The sequence below is a fragment of the Strigops habroptila genome, chromosome 6, assembly GCF_004027225.2.
Source record: "Strigops habroptila isolate Jane chromosome 6, bStrHab1.2.pri, whole genome shotgun sequence".
NCBI classification, from domain to species: domain Eukaryota; kingdom Metazoa; phylum Chordata; class Aves; order Psittaciformes; family Psittacidae; genus Strigops; species Strigops habroptila.
This window is the reverse complement of record NC_044282.2, coordinates 38,156,829-38,176,428: the sequence shown is the minus strand read 5'-3', so window position 1 is coordinate 38,176,428 and position 19,600 is coordinate 38,156,829. Positions and strand designations below refer to the sequence as shown.

Below are 19,600 nucleotides of genomic sequence, written 5' to 3'. Positions count from 1 at the left end.
AAGCCCCACATGAACAGCTAGATGCTTTTTAAAATGATGCATATAGAATCACAGAATGATTTAGGTTGGCATGAACTTTTGGAGGTCACCTAGTCCGACTTTCTGCTCAAAGCATTACTAACTCTGAAATTAGATCAGGCTGCTCAGGCCATATCCCCTGCCGTATTGTTATATGGAGAGTTTACATCAAGTGTTCCTCTGTCTTTCTGTCTCAGGGTTTAAATGCTACAGGTTTTAAGAGTGAGACCCTTTAGCTGGGTGATTACTGTGGGCACTAATGGATTCAATCGAACAAAGGCCTCTCAGCAACTCATGGGGGCTTTACCTCATGTGCAAACACTTATAACTTAATATTTTATAACTTAATATTTTAACTAACACTTTTCTGTAAGTAGAAGAACAGACTCCTTTTAGTCAGTAGCTCCTGCTCCTAAAAGAGTAAATACTCTTTCTCACTGGATTGTTTGCTTGTTTACCATGTTGAGGGCAGGAGCACAAGAATTGCCAGTCTAAATAAGATAAGAGATCCATTTTAATGAGTATTATCTCCACGACAGTTGGAGCAATCTAGTTTTAGAGGAAAAGCCATAAAGACTGCAACAATAGGAAAACTGCCTAGTCTTCTGTTCCCTCTGACTGTCATGCCTGCACAACCACCATAACCACATAATAGTAAGATTCTTCCTATACTAGAAAGCTGTATTTCTTTTACCTGAAGCAGTGTGGTTAGTGACACTGCCTGTTCTGCAGAGGCAGATTAAGTATATAAGGGTTAGCTTATTGCTATAAGGAAAATGTGGCAGGCTGAAGCTGTATGGGGCACTTAGTTATCAGCCGAACTGTACCCACGCAGGAGCTTGTGCTGGTGTAAATGCAGTAGTGAGAAGATTGCTCCCTAGCTGACCACAGAGAACCAGTGTGAAAGCGGTGTGCAGAGCAGGCTTTCTGACTCCTGTAAGGCCGGAAGCATACAGACAGGGCAACTGAGTTCACCAGAGCACACCTGGGTACAGTCTTTTCACCTCCAAAGTCCCCAGTACTTGCATTATTGCTCAGTCACTGGAGATGCCTTGTAGTATTCACCACCTTCTTGCAGCTGACTGATTAAAGAATCTGCCAGGCAGCTGTGAGAGCAACCACAAATTTTTGGAGACTATAGATCTCCAATAAATCTCCACAGTCTGAGACTATTTTCTTAGTCATTCATCCAGCTTTCTTGTCCCCATATAGCCTGCTGCAATATGTACAACACCACTGAGCTCTTACAGACCTTTGTTTGCTATCCATTGTTGTCCCTGATCATTGATTCCTCATCAATGTACTACACATGAAAATATCTCTACTCAACTATTTTTATAAACAACATTCTTAAATCCTGATTTTCTTTCCTCAAGTTCAAATGATATTTCAAGTCCTCTTCCCACAGTTCCAGACACAAATAAACACCTCAGGGAGAATATTCAAATATTTGTGAGGACAGATAGTGGAAGAATACAATGGCTATACTGGATCTGAGAAAGGGTCCATCTAGCCCAGTATTTTGTCTTTGACAGTGGCCAAGAGCAAATAATATAGACAATAACAAAAAACAGAATAAACATTTTTGATTCACTGGATTGATAATTGAATCATTTTTGTAGCTGAAACTCCTTAATACGTAACCATTTACCTTTGACAACAAAAAAAGGTGTAAATTCATTATATAAAAGTCTGAAGTGTCTTTTGAAAGAGCCCTGTTAAATAGTGCTGCTTCCTTCTACTCTCTGGTAACTCTTTTTTTTATGAACCAATTGCAATCAATTTTTTTCATTATCTCCATTCCTTGCAATAGGGAGAAAGCACATTGATTTCCTTTGTGGGCTTGTAAATTTTCACAGCAGGTGTTCAATGCTGTTTTATATCTGTTTTCCCGATTTCTGAAGTATGCTTATCTCCTGTTTTTGATAGATTTTGGGGAAAATCAAGTGCTGACTTAGGCTATCCTCACAGAAGTCAATGAAAGACCTTCATAAAGCTCAATGAGGTTAGGCCAGTCCTGAGACCTGATGTTTCAGAATCACTGAGCACCCAATTAATAGTGAAATCTCTCTAAGTGGATCTGAATCGCTGTTAAACTCACTATCTCTGTCTTTCTCCATCAATCAAAGAACAAATCCATATTCTATTTCTATTTATTAATCATTTTAGACATTTCAGTTACAAGCCATAATTTGGGAGGAATCAGTGTTCTTTGAAAACACCTATTTTATCTACTAAGGGAAATTAAAAGACAGTCTTTAAGAATGAGGAAGAATTATTTCATTTTCAGATAGTAAAAAGGTTGCACATTTGAGCACAAATACTGCTTCTAATCAGAGCTTGATCTGATTTGTACCTTGGGCTTTTAGCAATTTCCAGGTATGATAAGGATGTTATTGTTCTTAGTTTTGGTCAACTTGCTAATAATATAATCTAATATTTTAGATTATGTTCTCACCTCACAATTCAAATGTATAAATATGGTAAAACCACAAAAAATTTCACTAGATTGAACATATAGACATGACTTCAGATAAATTCTGTCAAGAATGTAAGAACACACTGCAGACTTTTGCTGCTTCTCTCTGAATGCTGCTTGCTCGTGGTAGTATTTTCCTATATGTGTATGTATACACACACATAAATGCATTTACATTTAGTTCTGTTTTTCCTCTATGATTCTTCTGGCAAGGTCTTCTTGAAATGTTTTTAATGTTTACCGTTCTGATGCTTCAGCATGTACAAACTCTTGTTTCAGTAAAGAGCTGTTAAATTCTGCTAATTATGACTGCAGAATATGGTTAGTGAAAGGATTCAGAAGTGACTGTTAGTCCAGAATCATTGTGTTTGGATTACCACACAGTTCCAGTTTGCCAGTGTGTCACTTGGTGCTTCACTCTTATTGCCATAGAAGTAAGACCCATTCATGCAGAACCTGTGACAACTCCAGAGCCTAACAACCTAACAACTTTGGGTGGTCAATCCCTTTTCATGTAGGCAGAATTATTGCTTCTGTGTGTGCTGGTCTAGTTAAGGCAGAAAGAATTTGGTAAGCAAAGAGACATTCTCTTCAGGGTCAATTTTTATACCACCAAATGTTAATGGTAAAATGCCATGTCTTATTCAAAGTAGCTGAAGCGTATATGTGCTCATCTTGTAAAATTCCTGGCAACTAAGTACACACAGGCAAACATAATTTCAAAAAAAAAAAAAAAAAAATACAGTTTTCATTTCTTCAGGTTCAGATAGTTCAAGATAATTGGTGAGTTACTTAAGTGCATACCCTTTTTATAGGACTGCCTATTTTAAAATATTATAGAATTTTAAATATTATAGAGCCATAGAATAGTTAGGGTTGGAAAGGACCTTAAGATCATCTAGTTCCAACCCCCCTGCCATGGGCAGGGACACCTCTCACTAAACCATGTCACCCAAGACTCCATCCAACCTTGCCTTGAACACTGCCAGGGATGGCAAAATATTCTGCTTCAGTGAGCTATTTAATTAGACTCTTTAAAAGGAACCCTCTTATAAGCCTCCATAGCATTGTATAGAAATGTGTATATTGTTTTGGAAACATATAGCAGTACAAAGTAGAAAACTAGAAGGTTGCAGTATCTGATAAAAAGGATGAAATAAGTGGAAGATTCAGTGTGCCTGCGAGATTGTTGGTAGGTGCGATTTAAATACATGCTTTATTTCTTTCACTTTATTGAAGTAAACAGGATGTCCAGTTAAGCCAAGCAGTCAAAATGGCTGAACAATTCATGATAAGCTACTTGAAACAAACTTACTGTATGAAACAGCAGTTTATTTGATATGTTGTCAAGGTAAATAATTAAAACACTTCCTTACCTTTCCTTGAAACCACCTCTTATTTTCATTGCCCTTCTTCATTCTTGGATGCAATGAGGGCTCTTAACCTATGCTTCAAATCTCATTTGATCTGACACTTTTGGATTTTCAAATCCAAAATTAATATGGGTTTAAGTCACAGGTGAGTTATGACAACTCCTCCACAATCACTCCTCTGTCAACGTCAGTTAAATGCCTTTAAGTCTTTGAAGCCTGAAACTAGAAGCATGTTGGACAGATGAAATCTTTGTTATTCAAAGATTTTTCCTTGTTTCATTTAAAAAAAAACAAACCAAAAAAACAACAAACAAAAAAACCCAATATGTAGAATCACAGAATGGTTTGGGTTGGAAGGGGCCTTAAAGATCATCTAGTTTCAACCCCCCTGCCACAGGCAGGGTCACCTTCCACTAGACTAGGTTGCTCAAAGCCTTATCCAATCCGGCCTTGAACACTTCCAAGGATGGGGCAGCCACAACGTCTCCGGGCAACCTGTTCCAGTGCCTCACCACCTTCATAGTAAAGAATTTCGTCCTAATATCTCATCTATATCTGCCCTCTTTCAGTTTAAAGCCATCACCCCTTGTTGTATCCCTATATGCCCTTGTAAAAAGTCCCTTTCCAGCATTCTTGTAGGCCCCTTTGTAGGCACTGGAAGGCTGCTCTAAGGTCACCCCTGAGCCTTCTTTTCTCCAGGCTGAACAATCCCCACTGTTTTCACAGGAGGTATGTATTTGCTATCACACATTTCCCCCATGATTCTTTTCATAAACGGATTTTTGTCCTTTTGAAATCCTTGTTAGAATAAACTGCCCAGTGATTATTTGACTTAATATTTTTAAATTAATATCTTTGTAGAATACAGAATTTAATTTAAAAGTGTAAAAATGACTCATATTTTCTGTATATAAACTCTAAAACCTTGAAATTGAAAGCTTTACTGCAAATTTATAAGAAGTGGTAGGAAAAATTAAACTGCTCTATGTGTGAGCAAAAACTTTCTAAGCATTTAGAAAACAGTTTGAGATAGATGCTTTTCTGAAAAATAGCCATCATATTTTCAGGAGATGTAGATACCCCTGTGATATCATGGCACAATCTGTCATTTATTTTCCCTGAGAGGCTCATTGCTGTCAATAACCAGGAACTGACAGAAGGAGCCCTGTGGCCTGAGCCCCCTGGGATAGTCCCCAGGCTTTTGTGCACACTGGATGTCACATGTTTATAAGTCACAAAGTTTGTCTCTGTTTGTTCTTTGGTCCACATTCACTCCCAAACACAAATCTGTCTTTCCATTAAGGGTTAGTCTGAATGTTACTGCAAAATAATGAAGTTGTAAAATTGCAGTAAGTCCCACCTCTCTGATACCTACCCACTCTCACCTGTTTTGTCATGTATTTTGTCAGTGTTCCAACTTGAAATAAAACGGTAAAAATGTTTAAGCAAGCTTCTTATCAACATTTTTTTTTTTTTTTTAAATATATGAACAGGGTTGTGTCCTATGCTTGTTATCCTTCATTTTGGAAGAGTCACCTGAAGCCATCAGGTGAAAATCACTGTTATGTGTCAAGTGAACACGGAAAAAACCATACAAATGGGCCATGTCCTAATGCTTTGGCAGAATCCAATCAGTTATACCGGTGTGCTGCTCACTACAGGGTCTCCTCAAAAGTAAGTTCATGCTGTTCACCCATTGTCTCACTCAGTTTTCTCCGCTGGGGCTTGAAAATTATCTGGCATATAGAAATATGTTCACTTTACTTGAAGACTAGAGCTGTGACTTTTTTCCTGTGTATTACCCTTGTATTTTCAGAAGAGTTCAAATTCTTTATAGCTTCTCAGTTTTACATCATGTCTTTAAAGCTGCTGCTTCTGGTACTTATTAGAGATAGAAAAGAAAGTATGCAGTCATAACCGTGTGTTAGTGCTTCTTATACATGTTTTGGAAAGCTTTATTCATTCAGCAAACCAAATATTGTCTAGCAGAAATACAAGAACAATGGTACATTCATATCATCCATATATATATTATGTACACAATGATAAATTAGTATGAGTTTTAATTTTATGTAATAAAATGTTTTATCTTCCCTTGCCCTCTCTGCTGCTGCTCTCACTTTCCTTCAGGAAACTGATATAATGAAAGAAATCATGGACAAAGGACCAGTGCAAGGTATGGTAAGTTTGGAAGATGATAATATTATTATTAGTTGAAGTGTGCAATGTCCTTTTATCAAAATACGAGAAAACACAATTTACATTCCACAAGGAGTAGAACAGACATATGCACTGTAGTTCATCCAGGGGCATTTGGTGGGCAAGTAGTGCCCCTAAAGGTGGCAACATAGTCCATGATGAGTAAAATGGCCTTGAGCTGGATTTGTTGAAAACCCGTGCAAAATTTGTGTGCTGGAAATGTGCCTTTTTCCCATGACAGATTCTTGCTTACTGATGAAATAGTAATTTGGGGATGTGCAGGAGGAGGTCAATGTTAGCAAAGCTCTGTTCTTTAGGGCTGATATTGGTTCCCCACCGGCTGAGGCTAACCCACCAAGCCTGTTCTTGTCTGAAGGCAATGCTTCAGTATATGGGCCCTCCAGCAAATTGTTCAGTGCTGGAATACTCCCAGAATTCCCTCTTTCAGAACCCAAATGTTCTTGTTGGTTGTAGAGGGCTACCAGTTTTGAAATTTTTTGCTGAATCCTGCAATGAAGATCCCTGACCTCTTAGAGAAATAAAGAGATTTCAGCAGGGAGTGAGGGACTGCAGAAATGTTGTTTAGCCTGAATACTCTCTGTTTGGAGTCGTGGATGGTGCTGGCAGCACCTGAAAATACAGGTTCCTGCTCACACCCCAGGCCAGTGTAATTGGAAAGGTTGAGGGCCGTGGGGTTTGGGGTGATGGAGAAAGGTCATAGTTCACGATGCTCACCCCTCTTGAAGTAAAACCAAAGCCTTTTACTTCAGGTGACTTCTGTGTTTCTACTGCCCTCAATTATATAGTAAATTATCATAACCTTCAACTTATTATCAAAATGGTCTTGATTCTTAGATTTAATTCATTTCAGTATATCATGCAGTTGAAATTACTTATTAAAGCTCTTCATGTGGGCAGTTGCAATTAATCTGAAGCTCAGTCTTAACAAGATCAATATCATCAGTCCTTTTTGTTCTACCCAATTTTATTTGCTCAAGGAAAATATTCTTTCCCATGCTGCATTTGATCTAGAAGTGAATGCCGTAATTTCTGCTGGTTTTAAGAAAATGAAAAAATTAGTATCCTCAAGATAAAATTTGGGACTTCTCTCTAATACTGCATTCATAGTCTATGTATATACAGTTTGCTGGATTAATCTGTCAGTACTAAATCTTCCACATAATCTACATTCAGCCATTTTTATGTTTTAACCACTCAAGAATTCACACAATTTTTTTAAATGTCAATGCTTTTTCAGAGAAAATGTCTATGTCAGGTTAAGGTAATGCATGTATTGTAGAAAAATCAAGATCCGAAAAAGAGTATATGACTGATAGCGTGTATGACTGAGTAAAATCACATTCCATTTTTTCTTTTTGCTATAATGAAATTTTTAAAAGAGTCCAAATTATGACTCAATAATTTGTCACTGATTCTTTCTTCTATTTTCCTGTACTACAAATGCAATCAGTGCTTACTTCTAATTTTCAAATCATATATCTGTTTTTCCCCAAAACATCCTACAAATGATCTGCTACTGAAAGAGATTTTTCCACTATTTATTCACTTGTCATTCCTCAAGAAGTTACAAAGTGCTTATAGCCAGTCTTATCTAATGTACTAAGTAATGTTTAATAGCTGGAAAATATTCAAGATCCTTTCAAGATCATGATGTAGAAAGTCATCCTGTGCTGCATCAAAAGAAGCATGACCAGCAGGTCAAAGGAGGTGATCCTGCCCCTCTACTCTGCTCTCGTGATACCTCACTTGGAGTACTGCGTACAGTTCTGCTGTCCTCAACATAAAAAGGACATGGAGCTGTTGGAGCGAGTCCAGAGGAGGGCCACAAGGATGATAAGAGGGCTGGAGCACCTCCCGTATGAAGACAGGCTGAGAGAGTTGGGGCTGTTCAGCCTGGAGAAGAGAAGGCTGCATGGAGACCTCATAGCAGCCTTCCAGTATCTGAAGGGGGTCTACAAGGATGCTGGAGAGGGACTCTTCCTTAGGGACTGTAGTGGTAGGACAAGGGGTAATGGGTTCAAACTTAAACAGGGGAAGTTTAGATTAGATATAAGGAAGAAGTTCTTTACAGTGAGGGTGGTGAAGCACTGGAATGGGTTGCCCAGGGAGGTTGTGGATGCTTCATCCCTGGCAGTGTTCAAGGCCAGGTTGGACAGAGCCTTGGACCACGTGGTTTAGGGCAAGGTGTCCCTGCCCATGGCAGGGGGGTTGGAACTAGATGATCTTAAGGTCCTTTCCAACCCTTACGATTCTATGATTCTATGATTCTATGATCATGGATTTTTGGGCATATTGAATGTTAAGGAAAATGCATATTTTTTAACAATTGTGAAACAGTATGTGTGGCAATGAAGTTGAAAATTTTCTGCTATACAGCTTTCAAATTTGAATGACAATTTGTCTCTGACACACCTCATTGTTTTAATGGGTCAGGAACTGAGCAATTAGCACTTTTAGATGCAAATAATGAGACACTAGTTTTTTAAAAAAATCTGTTTTCAAATAACCTCAGTGAAGTTTCATCAATGCTTTAAAAACATTCAAATGGACAATCTAATGTTGCCCATTTGTCTTTTTTTTTTTTTTAAATGGACTTTAAGAAATGTTCTGATAGTTATAATGCTGATGAAGGAAAACAATCCTTCCTGTCACAGGAGTCAGTCTCTGTCAAAAGAAAAGGCAACACACTGTTGGTAATACACCAAAGTTTTGACCCTGCAAAGCTTATACTTTCAACTATTATGATATTGGAAAGAAAAGGGGTATTTAATTTGCTAACACAAGAAACAGATCTGGTGAAAACACTAGGCTACATTAATGTACAGCGCTACTCTTTATTTCCTTTTGTAGCAACTACTTTTAGTTTTTTGTCTCTTCATATGTTTTTGAAACGCAAATTCTTATTTAAGAATTTTATTCAGAGGAATCTGTAGTAGAATGAATTTTATAATCTGCTTCATTTATATATAGAGATCTGACAGCTCAGCATGACTGTGGTAGCTGATACATGAGTTACTGTCAACCTTATGAAAATTACTACCTCTACTGATTCATTAATAATTAATCCATTCATTTTGGAAAATACAAAGTCTCTTCTACATGGGAGGGAACAAAGCTGGCTGGTGGACTGTGATCATCTCATTCTGTCCAAGTCACAATTCATATCAGGACAAAGTCACAAAATAAAATATCTCAGTGCTTGATTTTGAATTATCATCTCTCTGTTTACCTTACACTTCATGTACCCAACCCACTTAATTCCAAAGACTGTACCATTATTTAGCTCCTGATTGCAGGGATAGATAGATAGATAGGCAGATAGATAGATAGATAGATAGACAGATAGATATACAAACACACAGGTATATATATATTTACATATACTCATTCATACACACATACAAAATGTAGATATGTAATAATGGATAAAATTCTCTCACATAGACTAAAGTTATTCTGGAAATACACTTCAAAATTTTCTATTTCATTTTAGTGGAAATAATTTAGATATGTTTCTTCACAGAGCCAAGAACATGTTTTTGACTTAGAGTTCCTGATAAAGAATAAATTGTTTTCTGAAACCGAATATATAGAACTTGATTTCAAATAACAATGTGATTTAGAAATAAAACTAGCTTCTTCTGTCTCAGTGTGATGATAGATGTGATCTTCTAACCTCAGACCTACTGTGCGAGAAGTGAATTTTGCAGTCCTTGCACTCACCTCTGTTTCTTTGACTCCCTTTGACCAAGATATCAAAACAAGATCCAGGGAAGATTTTACAGTAATTTTTTAAAAGATCGATCCCCTTCACTTCTCCTCTGACACCCTCACCTGGACTAAGGCCAGTGGGAGTCTTTTTTCATCTTTCTGTTCTTCTGTACTGTTTTAAAGCTCTCCCTCCACAAGCTTGTCTGCAGCTCAGAAACCTCAACAGCTGGTATTTTGCATAGCAGTGCAGGGACAGCAGCAGGAGTTAAAATCCTAGCTCTGTACAGTGGTGAGCCTGAGGGAAAGGAGGGAGTAAACCTTTGCAGAGAGCTCTAATGGAGTCCTGAGCTTGCAGCTAGAAACCAAGAATAAAGTTTGTGTTATTTTGCAGTGTTGCTGTCAGTATGTGTGAGCTCTGGTTCTACAGGCAGCTTGGCAAAAACTGTAACATTATTCATTAAAAGCATTTAACTATTTTTCTGATTTAAATGGTATAGCTGTCCCCCAGACTTGCCACCTAGGTAACATCATGGCTGTTTATTCCGCATGCATTGCTGTTGGCATACATTTTTTATGCGAGAGACCTCATTAGCAAAGTACATTTTTAGCCAGGATTCCCAGGCATATAGGCTCATTTGACCATGCTTTTAGCTGTTCTTTTTCAACCCCTAAAATTTGTGAATGTTTTCTGTGTTCAGCCAAGTACGATAGAGGCCAAGAGGCTGTAAAGATAGTTAATTTCCTTTGAGTTTAAACAGGTAGGAAAAAGAAATTTGAAAGTGTGTCAAACAGAAAAAACTGCAGCATGAGCTCACCTTAATGGATACTGCAGATCTATACCAGGCACATACGTCATAAATCATCCAACCACATAAAAACGGTCAGTACAGTAAAAATTGTGCTTGATGGGACTCCCAAAGTGCAAGACTTTAGGAAACTGGATTTTACTAATTCTCATGTTCCAAACTGTGTGGCAGTCTAAGATGTTAAAATCATGCTAAAAGTATGTTGAAGTTAAGCTCTTATGTAATCCTTCTGATTCACTGGAATTTAAAGGTAATGTAAACCTGGAAATATTTTCATTTCTCTGGATCTGGTAGCCCAGATATAGCAAAACAAATTATATTAAATGGAAGATCAAATGTGGAAAATAAACCAAACACATTTTTCTTATAAGACAAGTGAATGATATTCCTAGGAAATAATGAATAGAAATAAAATGCAAATTGTAATCTTCATTCTTTTGCATAAAATGTCAAGTCCGCCAAAAGTCTTACACTTTTATGGACACAAAGGAGGTTTTTTCCCACACTTTTAGCTGAAAGGCATAATGAACACATATACAATTTAGTTTTCCATAAGGAGATTGCTGTGTCCTTAATGAACTCTATCTGAGTTTCAGAGCAAGGCATACAGGTTACTCCACTATATTTCACAGGATATACATTGTCTGTTAAATACTTCTCCTGAATATGCAGGTGCTTGTCAGAACTGAGAATTTTGTACATGAACCTTGAAATTTGTTTTATTGAATTGGATTTCAATGGAACTGTAAAAAATTGTGTAAACCTACACAAAGCAATATTTCTTCTCACTGTACTGGAAAAAGTCCATGATAGGGAGTATTCATGACAGAGAATCCCAATTAATTTGGTAAGAAACCTTTGAGAGAACTCTGTTAGAATATTTCCCTTGGTTCACTCGCAACAGAGAACTTCTGAAATAAGTGATTTTAGGGTAACTACAAAGTACACTTACACAGTCCGACACACAACAAAAATCTCACTGGTAAAATGCTAGGAGCAAACAAGAATAGAAGCAATATTTGCTGACTGTGCTGATTTTTCCTGGTTTTCGTTGTTTGTTTGGTTTTTTTTTAGCTATAATGAAAGTGTATGAAGATTTTTTCCTTTACAAAGGGGGAATCTATAGACATTCCCAGAAAGCAGGATCTAGGTGGAAAACTCATTCAGTCAAACTCCTTGGGTGAGTAAAGTGTATTCTTTTCCCTTTTTCTCTGTCAGTTATGAATGCTATAACATGTCAATGACCAGTCTGGAACTCAAAACATTTCACTGCCAGAGGAGGAGCACTGTTAGCTCCCAACATAAAACTGTTGTTTCATTTTTGCATAAATGAGAATTTTAGAGAACATTGGAAAAAGGTATAGACCCAATGTCTTTTAATCTACTCTAATGTTTGAGCTAAAGCTTCAAATATACTGGTTTATAGAACAAAATATTTTGTTGATTAATCACAAATATTGCATGAACACATCAAATTGTGAATGAAACAGAGAATTTCCTCCAAACATGCCACCAAGCAGAATGCAAATGGAAACATAGAAATTGACAGTGACCTTCTAATTAACTAACACAGTTTACTGGCACAGCAGTCTGGGCTTTCTATGCCCCAAACAGAAATTAACTGCTGCTGGGGTGCTGCTGATTTTATTTGGTATGCACAACAAATGCACGCTCAGGACTGAAATTGCTGCAGAAGAGTGGATTTCCACTCATATGTAGACCAGTGCCACTATATTAAAATGACAAGTACCTAATAATGTGCACAATTGAATTACAGGACACACCACAGGGCTTTATTCTTTGACATTGAAGGAATAAGCAAGGATGAATTTATTAAATCACTGCATAAGTAGTTACATAGATAAATGGCTGGGGAGTCTCAAACAAATATTTTACAGGTGATCTAGAATATCAAATAAATAATGATTTAGGAAGATTATTCAGCATATCTTCAATGCGTAGTTCAAGAAAAAAAGTCACAAAATAAAATGTGCTTTGTGTTTGTGATCTTAGTGAAGATATCCTTGTAAAGGACATGGAAATGCCGATGACTGTGAAAACTGCTGGCTATGAATTACAAGAGTGTGCCTGAGAGTGGCACAGCAGCATTGTACTGACTCTATACTGTTACAAGAAGTATTGATTCAGACTAGTTAAGGAAAAGTTCCTGAAGTAAGCTTAGAGTGAATGTTGTGAAGCAATGAAAGAAAGAAATTGTAATTTAGTGTGGAAGAAATGGAAGACTGAATTAGTAAGACATTTATGAAGGACAGTAGTGGTATGTATTCATTTATGTGTATTTAAAATATACCTGAAGGCCATGAGAAACCCACAAAATTAAACAGTAAAATTTGCAATGCAATTTGAATATCTCAGTTGAGGAATGAGCTGCTGTGAGGTTGTGAGTGCCAGTGTTTGGAGGGCTATGAAGCATGCTTGGTGCAAGCATAAGGTGATGACAGCTATTCCTTCAGACATGCAGCCCCAAATATATGCTGAAAAACCTGCCACGGTGAATGATTAAGCAGGAATAGCACAGGGGGACAAAGTGATGGCTGAGGAAGAGAGAGGAGGAGGGCTATTAATGTGCTGATGTGGAGGCTGATTTAAATGGGAACTGGTAGCCTGTGCAAGGAAAAGAAAGCTGCCCTCAGGCAAGGAGACACGAATAAACAAAAAACTGAGCTCCCTGACTGAGACTGGTAGCTCCCTACAGAGGATTGTATGAATGGTCAGTGCAAAACACCGAGTAGGAGGAAAGCCAAGTGGTCTGATACACTGAAGAAGGACATGAGAAGTGAAAGAAGAAAACAGGAGGTGATGATATTTAAGAAACCTCAGCCTTGTTTGGAGTTTATTATGTGGGAAATGTGTTTACTTACTAACTTTCATAGAACATTGTTGAAGTATCCAGTGGATCCAACAGTATAAAGAAGTACCCATCCTTTCATTATCTGATGCGTGTGTTCTGACCTCTGAGAATATGCCATATAAAAATATCTGCAGAGGGGTTTAGCTGTAAAAATTGAATTAAAGTTTGACAAGTTGGAGGTTGTTTGAGCCCAAGGCTAGATGTACTTGAGTTTCTAGCAATGACAAATCCAGCCGTAAAGTGCGAATCTTCACCACTAAACCTAAACCCACTCTTTTGTATAGATTTTAATGTCTTCAAGATTAAACCATCACTTTTTCATGTCATTCGTTTGTATTAATTTGAATGTAAAATATCTGGCTCAGCTATAAAAAAACCCCACCCAAGCTATATGTGCTATATGTGGGTTTTTTGAGCAAAGAATAATGCAAACTCCTTGACCTACATTAAATAATTATGAGAATCTCTTCGAAGTTGGACTTCAAATAAAAATATTGATGATTATTGCATTCTGCTTAGCTGAGATGGTTCCTAGAGAGAGAAAAAGGATGACACATAGGGTAAAAAATGTGGGGGTTTTGTATGGGTTGGTGTTTATTTTAGTTGGATTTTTAGTTATAACTGCTTCTGTAAAACAGATCAAATATTTGTAAAAGGCAGACATAATAGTGAATGACCATATTGAACTGGTATTTGTAATCTCTCAGAAATATTTCTGAGGTCTTAAACTGCCCATGGATTTTACAACATATAAGGTCACAGAGTTATAAAATGAAAATAAATTTTGTGAAGCTGTTTCTACAAACCCTGAAATGCATATATAAACTAATTTATCATTTGATCATAAGGATTGTAAATGCATTGACTGACTTCCCTTGTTCTGCAACTTGAAATTGTTAGTTATTTTCTACCATTTGAAGGCTTCTTATTTATAAAATCAGCTCTGGTGGGACTATATGTCTATCTCCAGTGAGGGACTATGTGACCTCAGGCTCAGGGAGAGAGTGGGAAAAGAGAGAACAGCATGGAAGCAGGAAAGGAAAATGTGGAACAGCCAGCTGGAGGCTGTGGTTGCAGATAGCAGACAATTTAGGTTTGATCACAGTCTACATGGACAGTGAAATAGGGCTTTCAGCAATTCAAAGGCAGGATGGACTGACCCCATTGACATTTAGAGAAAGTAGGATCTCTCAAGCAGTTTCCATGTCTGTATTCCAAAGAGAGAGAGGTAAGCAGAAAAAGAAAGTAATGGAGATTGGGATTCATAATAGCTACTAGTTAGATTCCTATGTCACTGCTGAGCACCCATGGTTCCCACTATCTTCCATGGATATTCTTCTGCTCTGTCCTGGTATCTATCTAAAGATGAATTGAATTGCTTTGTTGGATCTTATTTCTTTCTGCTGACTATAAAAGAACCTGTGGAGTAACATCAGACTTACATAGCTAACATTAAAATGTTTAGGTCAAACTAGAGGAATCCCACTAGTAATAGAATCATAAAGTAGCTTAAAATCAAAATGACCATCTGAATGGTCATAACATTTGTAGTAAGATAGCGTTTTCAGAATGTCTTGTGTATGTATGCTTGTGTATATGTACACACACATATACATGGGCCTATGTGTACATACACATATATATTACAACTCTTAATGGCACCAGAATGAAAACAAGATGAAAAGGCACAATGAAACTGCAAATCGTAAGTGGGACTAAGGAAGACAAATGGGCCAAAGTTTGGTAATTTTAACTTTTTCAGCTGTGCTCTGTTATTTTAAGAAGACTAATGACTGGCATGTGAAACTGTCATCTTTATCTCAAGGTCTCTCAATAATAAAAGTAGACTGAATTCACATCAAAGATTAATTTGCTAGCAGATATTTGTCTCAGATCTATACATTTCACCTAAAGTTGCTGAACAAACCTGTCAAGTCTGTTCTATAGCAGAGCCTCCATAAAATAGGTGCATCTTTTTTTTTCAAGTCTTCTTTTCCTTCTACTCCTCTGGCTTTCTTAGTTCCACCTAGGAAAAGATGATAGAAGAGAAATGTAGTATCCAGAGGGAAAGAAAACATGAGGCAGGTTTATTAAAGGTGTAAAGGTGCCACATTCTATTCAGCATAGAGAAATTACATTCGCTTATATAGCTACAGTTCTAGTTCAAATATATCTCTTTTCAAAGTTGGGCATAGTGAAGTAAAGTATCCATCATTAATGTCTGAAGCCTGTTCAGACAATCTTCTCTCAGACTCACTCCTCTGCATCACTTTATTATTGTGCCAAGCTATGATATCTGACCCATACCTTCACTCAAAAAGCTGTGTCTGTTGATCCCCTGACACTGAAAAATTCAGAAAGGCCCTAAACCCCCAAGACTTTGGCTACAATCAGATCCACAGACTGTCACCTCAAGGCTTGAAGGGGACAAGAACAATTTTATTAAAAGTGTTAGATACCGTTCCATGAACAAGATAGATTTTTAGGTGCTTGGAAGGTGGTCAGAATGACAAAAGACTTTCATAAAAGGACATTGAGAGTTTTACATTAACTGGAAACACTTTTCCCCTTCTATTTTTATCAGTGATTCACTGGAAGCTTTAAATTCAACAGTGAAGCAGATTAAATGGCATTGAAACATCTATGCCCTGAAAAAACTTTGGTTGAATGTTACTTAACACGAAAAGCCACACTAATGGAGATAAAATTGACACATGAGGCAAAACCTTGTGTTTTAGTGTTGAGGAAATAGCCAGACAGAGCAATGGCACTCTGAGAGAGATTTAATACACGATTAAATGACTCACCTGTGCAAAGTTCAAAGGCTTGAAAAAGATACCAGTGACTCCTATTAGTGACATGTCATGTTTTGGCTTTGAAGACACTGTTTTTCTCTTCATTTTCCTCTTCACTTGTCCTCACTGAGCTTAGACTCACAATAACGAACAAGTAACATCTTAAACCACCAAAAGTCATGACCCAAATTAGTTTTTTCCTGACTGAAGAAATCTTGGGTTGAGTTCTCTTTTTTACCATGGGGGGTGGAAATCTACTTTGTTGATAGCACTTTTGTCAAACAATCAACATCAGATATTATAGTTTAAAAATTAAACAGCAACACCCCAAAATGTTTTACAACAAAAATAAATAAATTAGAAGATCATGAGGAAAAGATACACAGTGTCTGATGATTCATGGAGTTAAATCCATGAGACTCTCTCCAATATAATTCATTACAGTAGATTTGTGGGAATGATTTAACTGTTGACTCACTGATAATTTGACTCACATCTCATGCTGAAAACTCCAGACAAACCCATAGTTTCAAATTCCAACAACCATTTTCTAGAAAGTTTTATCTCATGGAGAACACTAGTCAGTGACCCCAACCACCTTCTTATTAATAAAAGATTAAGAACTAAACTTTTGTCTTATTGAGTAGATGAAAATCTTAGTTTTTGAAAGGTACTAGGATTTTGTGTAACAGCATGAAGAATAGGACATAACCTGCAATAGCTATACCTTTTTTTGTCTGGTAGTATTATATCAGTTATATGACCAAGTGTTCTCCTACAAAACACCTCAGTTTTGAAGCCACTGCTGATAAGCCTTTTTGTTGTGTTAGGTTATACTTCCAGTTTTTTTACTATTTTATTTTAAGATATTTATCAACTACTATGTTTTTTTCTGAAAATATTCTTTATACTTCTCTTGTGAATTATACTTCCACTGTACTAATATAGTTTCTTGAAAAAGAAACTAGGAAATGTTCAAGCAAAACCAATTTCCATTCTGTAGAAGAATACTGAAACTGTCTCCATATTCTGTTTTTTTAACTGTCAGGCAGTGCTGTGCATTCAGGGCCTACCCCTACAGAGCTAATATCAAGGGAAAGTTATTATGGAAAGGGACAGCTAAGATGCCTCCATTACACAAAACTAGATACAAAATTATGAAAATCCTTTTATGGAAACATGCAAGTCCTCACCCTTTTATCTGAAAGAGCACCAGAATTCTCTTCATAGAGTCAATTGGAGCTGGTTTCCTTTGAGTAAGTGGAAATACCTTGCTTACTTTTTCTCCTGAAGGGGAAGGAATGCAGTTCAGTGAAATTGTTTCTTTTTGTTCAAGGTTATTTTTGATTGAAGATCATAATGGCTTATTTTGGAAAAGCTGAGTCGTGCGTTTCTTACAGAAAATTTTTGTCAGACAGAAGAAAACTCCCCTTTTAAAATGTTTTTTGGTAATTGATAGGCAGACCTTCTCCTTAATGATTCCTTAAAATCTCTTCTTTTTCTTCTTAAAAAAAATGGAAATTTTGGAGGGGGTAACATTTAAAGCTTTTCTTAAAAATGTCAAAGGTGGGGGCTTTAGTGGTCTAAACCTTAGTAAGAATAACCCTAATAGATTCCCTGTCTCTGTGAGTAATGAGGTCCAGCATCTGTTTGCTTTTCAAATGTCACTCATTTGGAGTAAATATCAAGCTGGAATAATCAAAAAAGCAAGAGACAAAAAAGTGCTATTGGATTGTTTTGATGATCTTCCAGAAAATATAATATTGTTCTCTAATGGATGTTGTCCAAGAAAGTGTCAACTCACTTTTAAGTCTCTGTCATTTCCACCTGGGAACCAATTCCACTAGGAGTTAAGTTACTTCATTGCTGGGATACTTTTTTTCTTGTTTTCTTTCCTGGACTTCCCAATTTTCTATTTATAGATGCTTATATATGACAATTTCCTACTTCTGCTTGGCGTTTGAGCCCTACATTCATCTAGGTTGTTAGTGTCTATATATTTTGACTTATTATTTTCTCAATTTGTCACACAAATACCTGTTGCTATTGCTTTTTTTACCAGTAACATATCAAATTTAGTGTAGTGCTCCAGTCATATACTGTATAATTCTTTACTCAAAAGAGGCATGATCTTGCATACTTTTAATCCCAGCTTCTCATGCCTTCTTTCTAATATTGTTAACATAGCTAAAGCAGACTCCATGTCTATTTTGCCACTTACATCGATTAGCTTTCAAGGCCTTATCTTCCCTGGAGACATTAGAAATCTCTGATTGCTTTCAACAAGGTTGGGATGTCATGAGTTAAAAACACGTAGTTTGGGTATGTCTACTTTAGGAAAAATTGGTAACAACTACATTGGTTACATGAACTATGGGAACTCAGGAACAAGAACAGCCTGAGAAAGAAAAGTAACTGTAGGAGGAGATACTATATTGAGTATATTAAAGAAATTACATCAGCTAGCAACTCTGAAAGTGTCAGTTTTTTATGAAGTACTGACGATCATTTATTAATTCCCATTGATTTTAACTTATAGTCAAAATGTTGATACCTCTCAGATTCATGAATAGATCTACGTTTCTTTTCTTCTAAGATTTCTTTCTGAAAGCAGATAATGGCAACAGGATTTTCTTTTCTACGAAGTCATTTTCACTTACAATGCTCAGCACAAAGGTTTCTGTTCCATGGTTAAGACTCCAAGACACAGCTGTTTTACAGGGAAGATTAACTAAAGTGTCATTTTCCGTTCCAATCTGTTAGTCCCTAAACCAGCTCTTGATCCAAGCCACGAGGGAACATAAAATGCATCCCAGATTAGTTTAGCAACCTTTTTCACACAATGCATTCCTGGTTTAATTTTTTTCAACCAAACTGTAACATCCATGATTTTGTGCTATATTGTGGAAAATTGGTACATATCAGAACATCAATTTCCGTATTGTTTATTACGATAGTTTTACCCTCTTGTCTAAGTTCTTTGATTTTATACCTGATTGTTTAAGATGGACAGAATCCATCTGTAATGTCTTAATTCTCCTAATCATTTATTCTGAAATCATGTGTTACAGTTCCGTAGTTCTGGAAGCTGATGCATTTTATTGTCTGCTGATTCCCATTCTAATACTTTATTCACTATATATTTCCTAGAAACTTCCAGTCTTCTCATTTGCTCATCTCATGCTTCATTAGGCAATTAATTATGCCAGGATTCAATTTGAGATTCAGGCAGGTATGATGTGCTAGATATTCAAATTCTCATGACAGGTGGTGATCTAGTCCACAAAGTCAGTGGAGACTGGAGGGCAACTCAGCTACAACTGCTT

At 36.8% G+C, this 19,600-nt stretch overlaps 1 protein-coding gene across 1 annotated transcript in view; it reads left to right on the top strand.

Annotated features, from left to right (window-relative positions):
• Positions 1-19,600, top strand: part of TINAG (tubulointerstitial nephritis antigen) — a 56,981-nt gene that overhangs the window by 17,140 nt on the left and 20,241 nt on the right. The window contains exons 7-9 of the mRNA XM_030489835.1: positions 5,364-5,544; positions 6,001-6,046; positions 11,682-11,787. Coding sequence (XP_030345695.1) covers positions 5,364-5,544; positions 6,001-6,046; positions 11,682-11,787 — 333 coding nt within the window. The remainder of the gene's footprint in view (positions 1-5,363; positions 5,545-6,000; positions 6,047-11,681; positions 11,788-19,600) is intronic.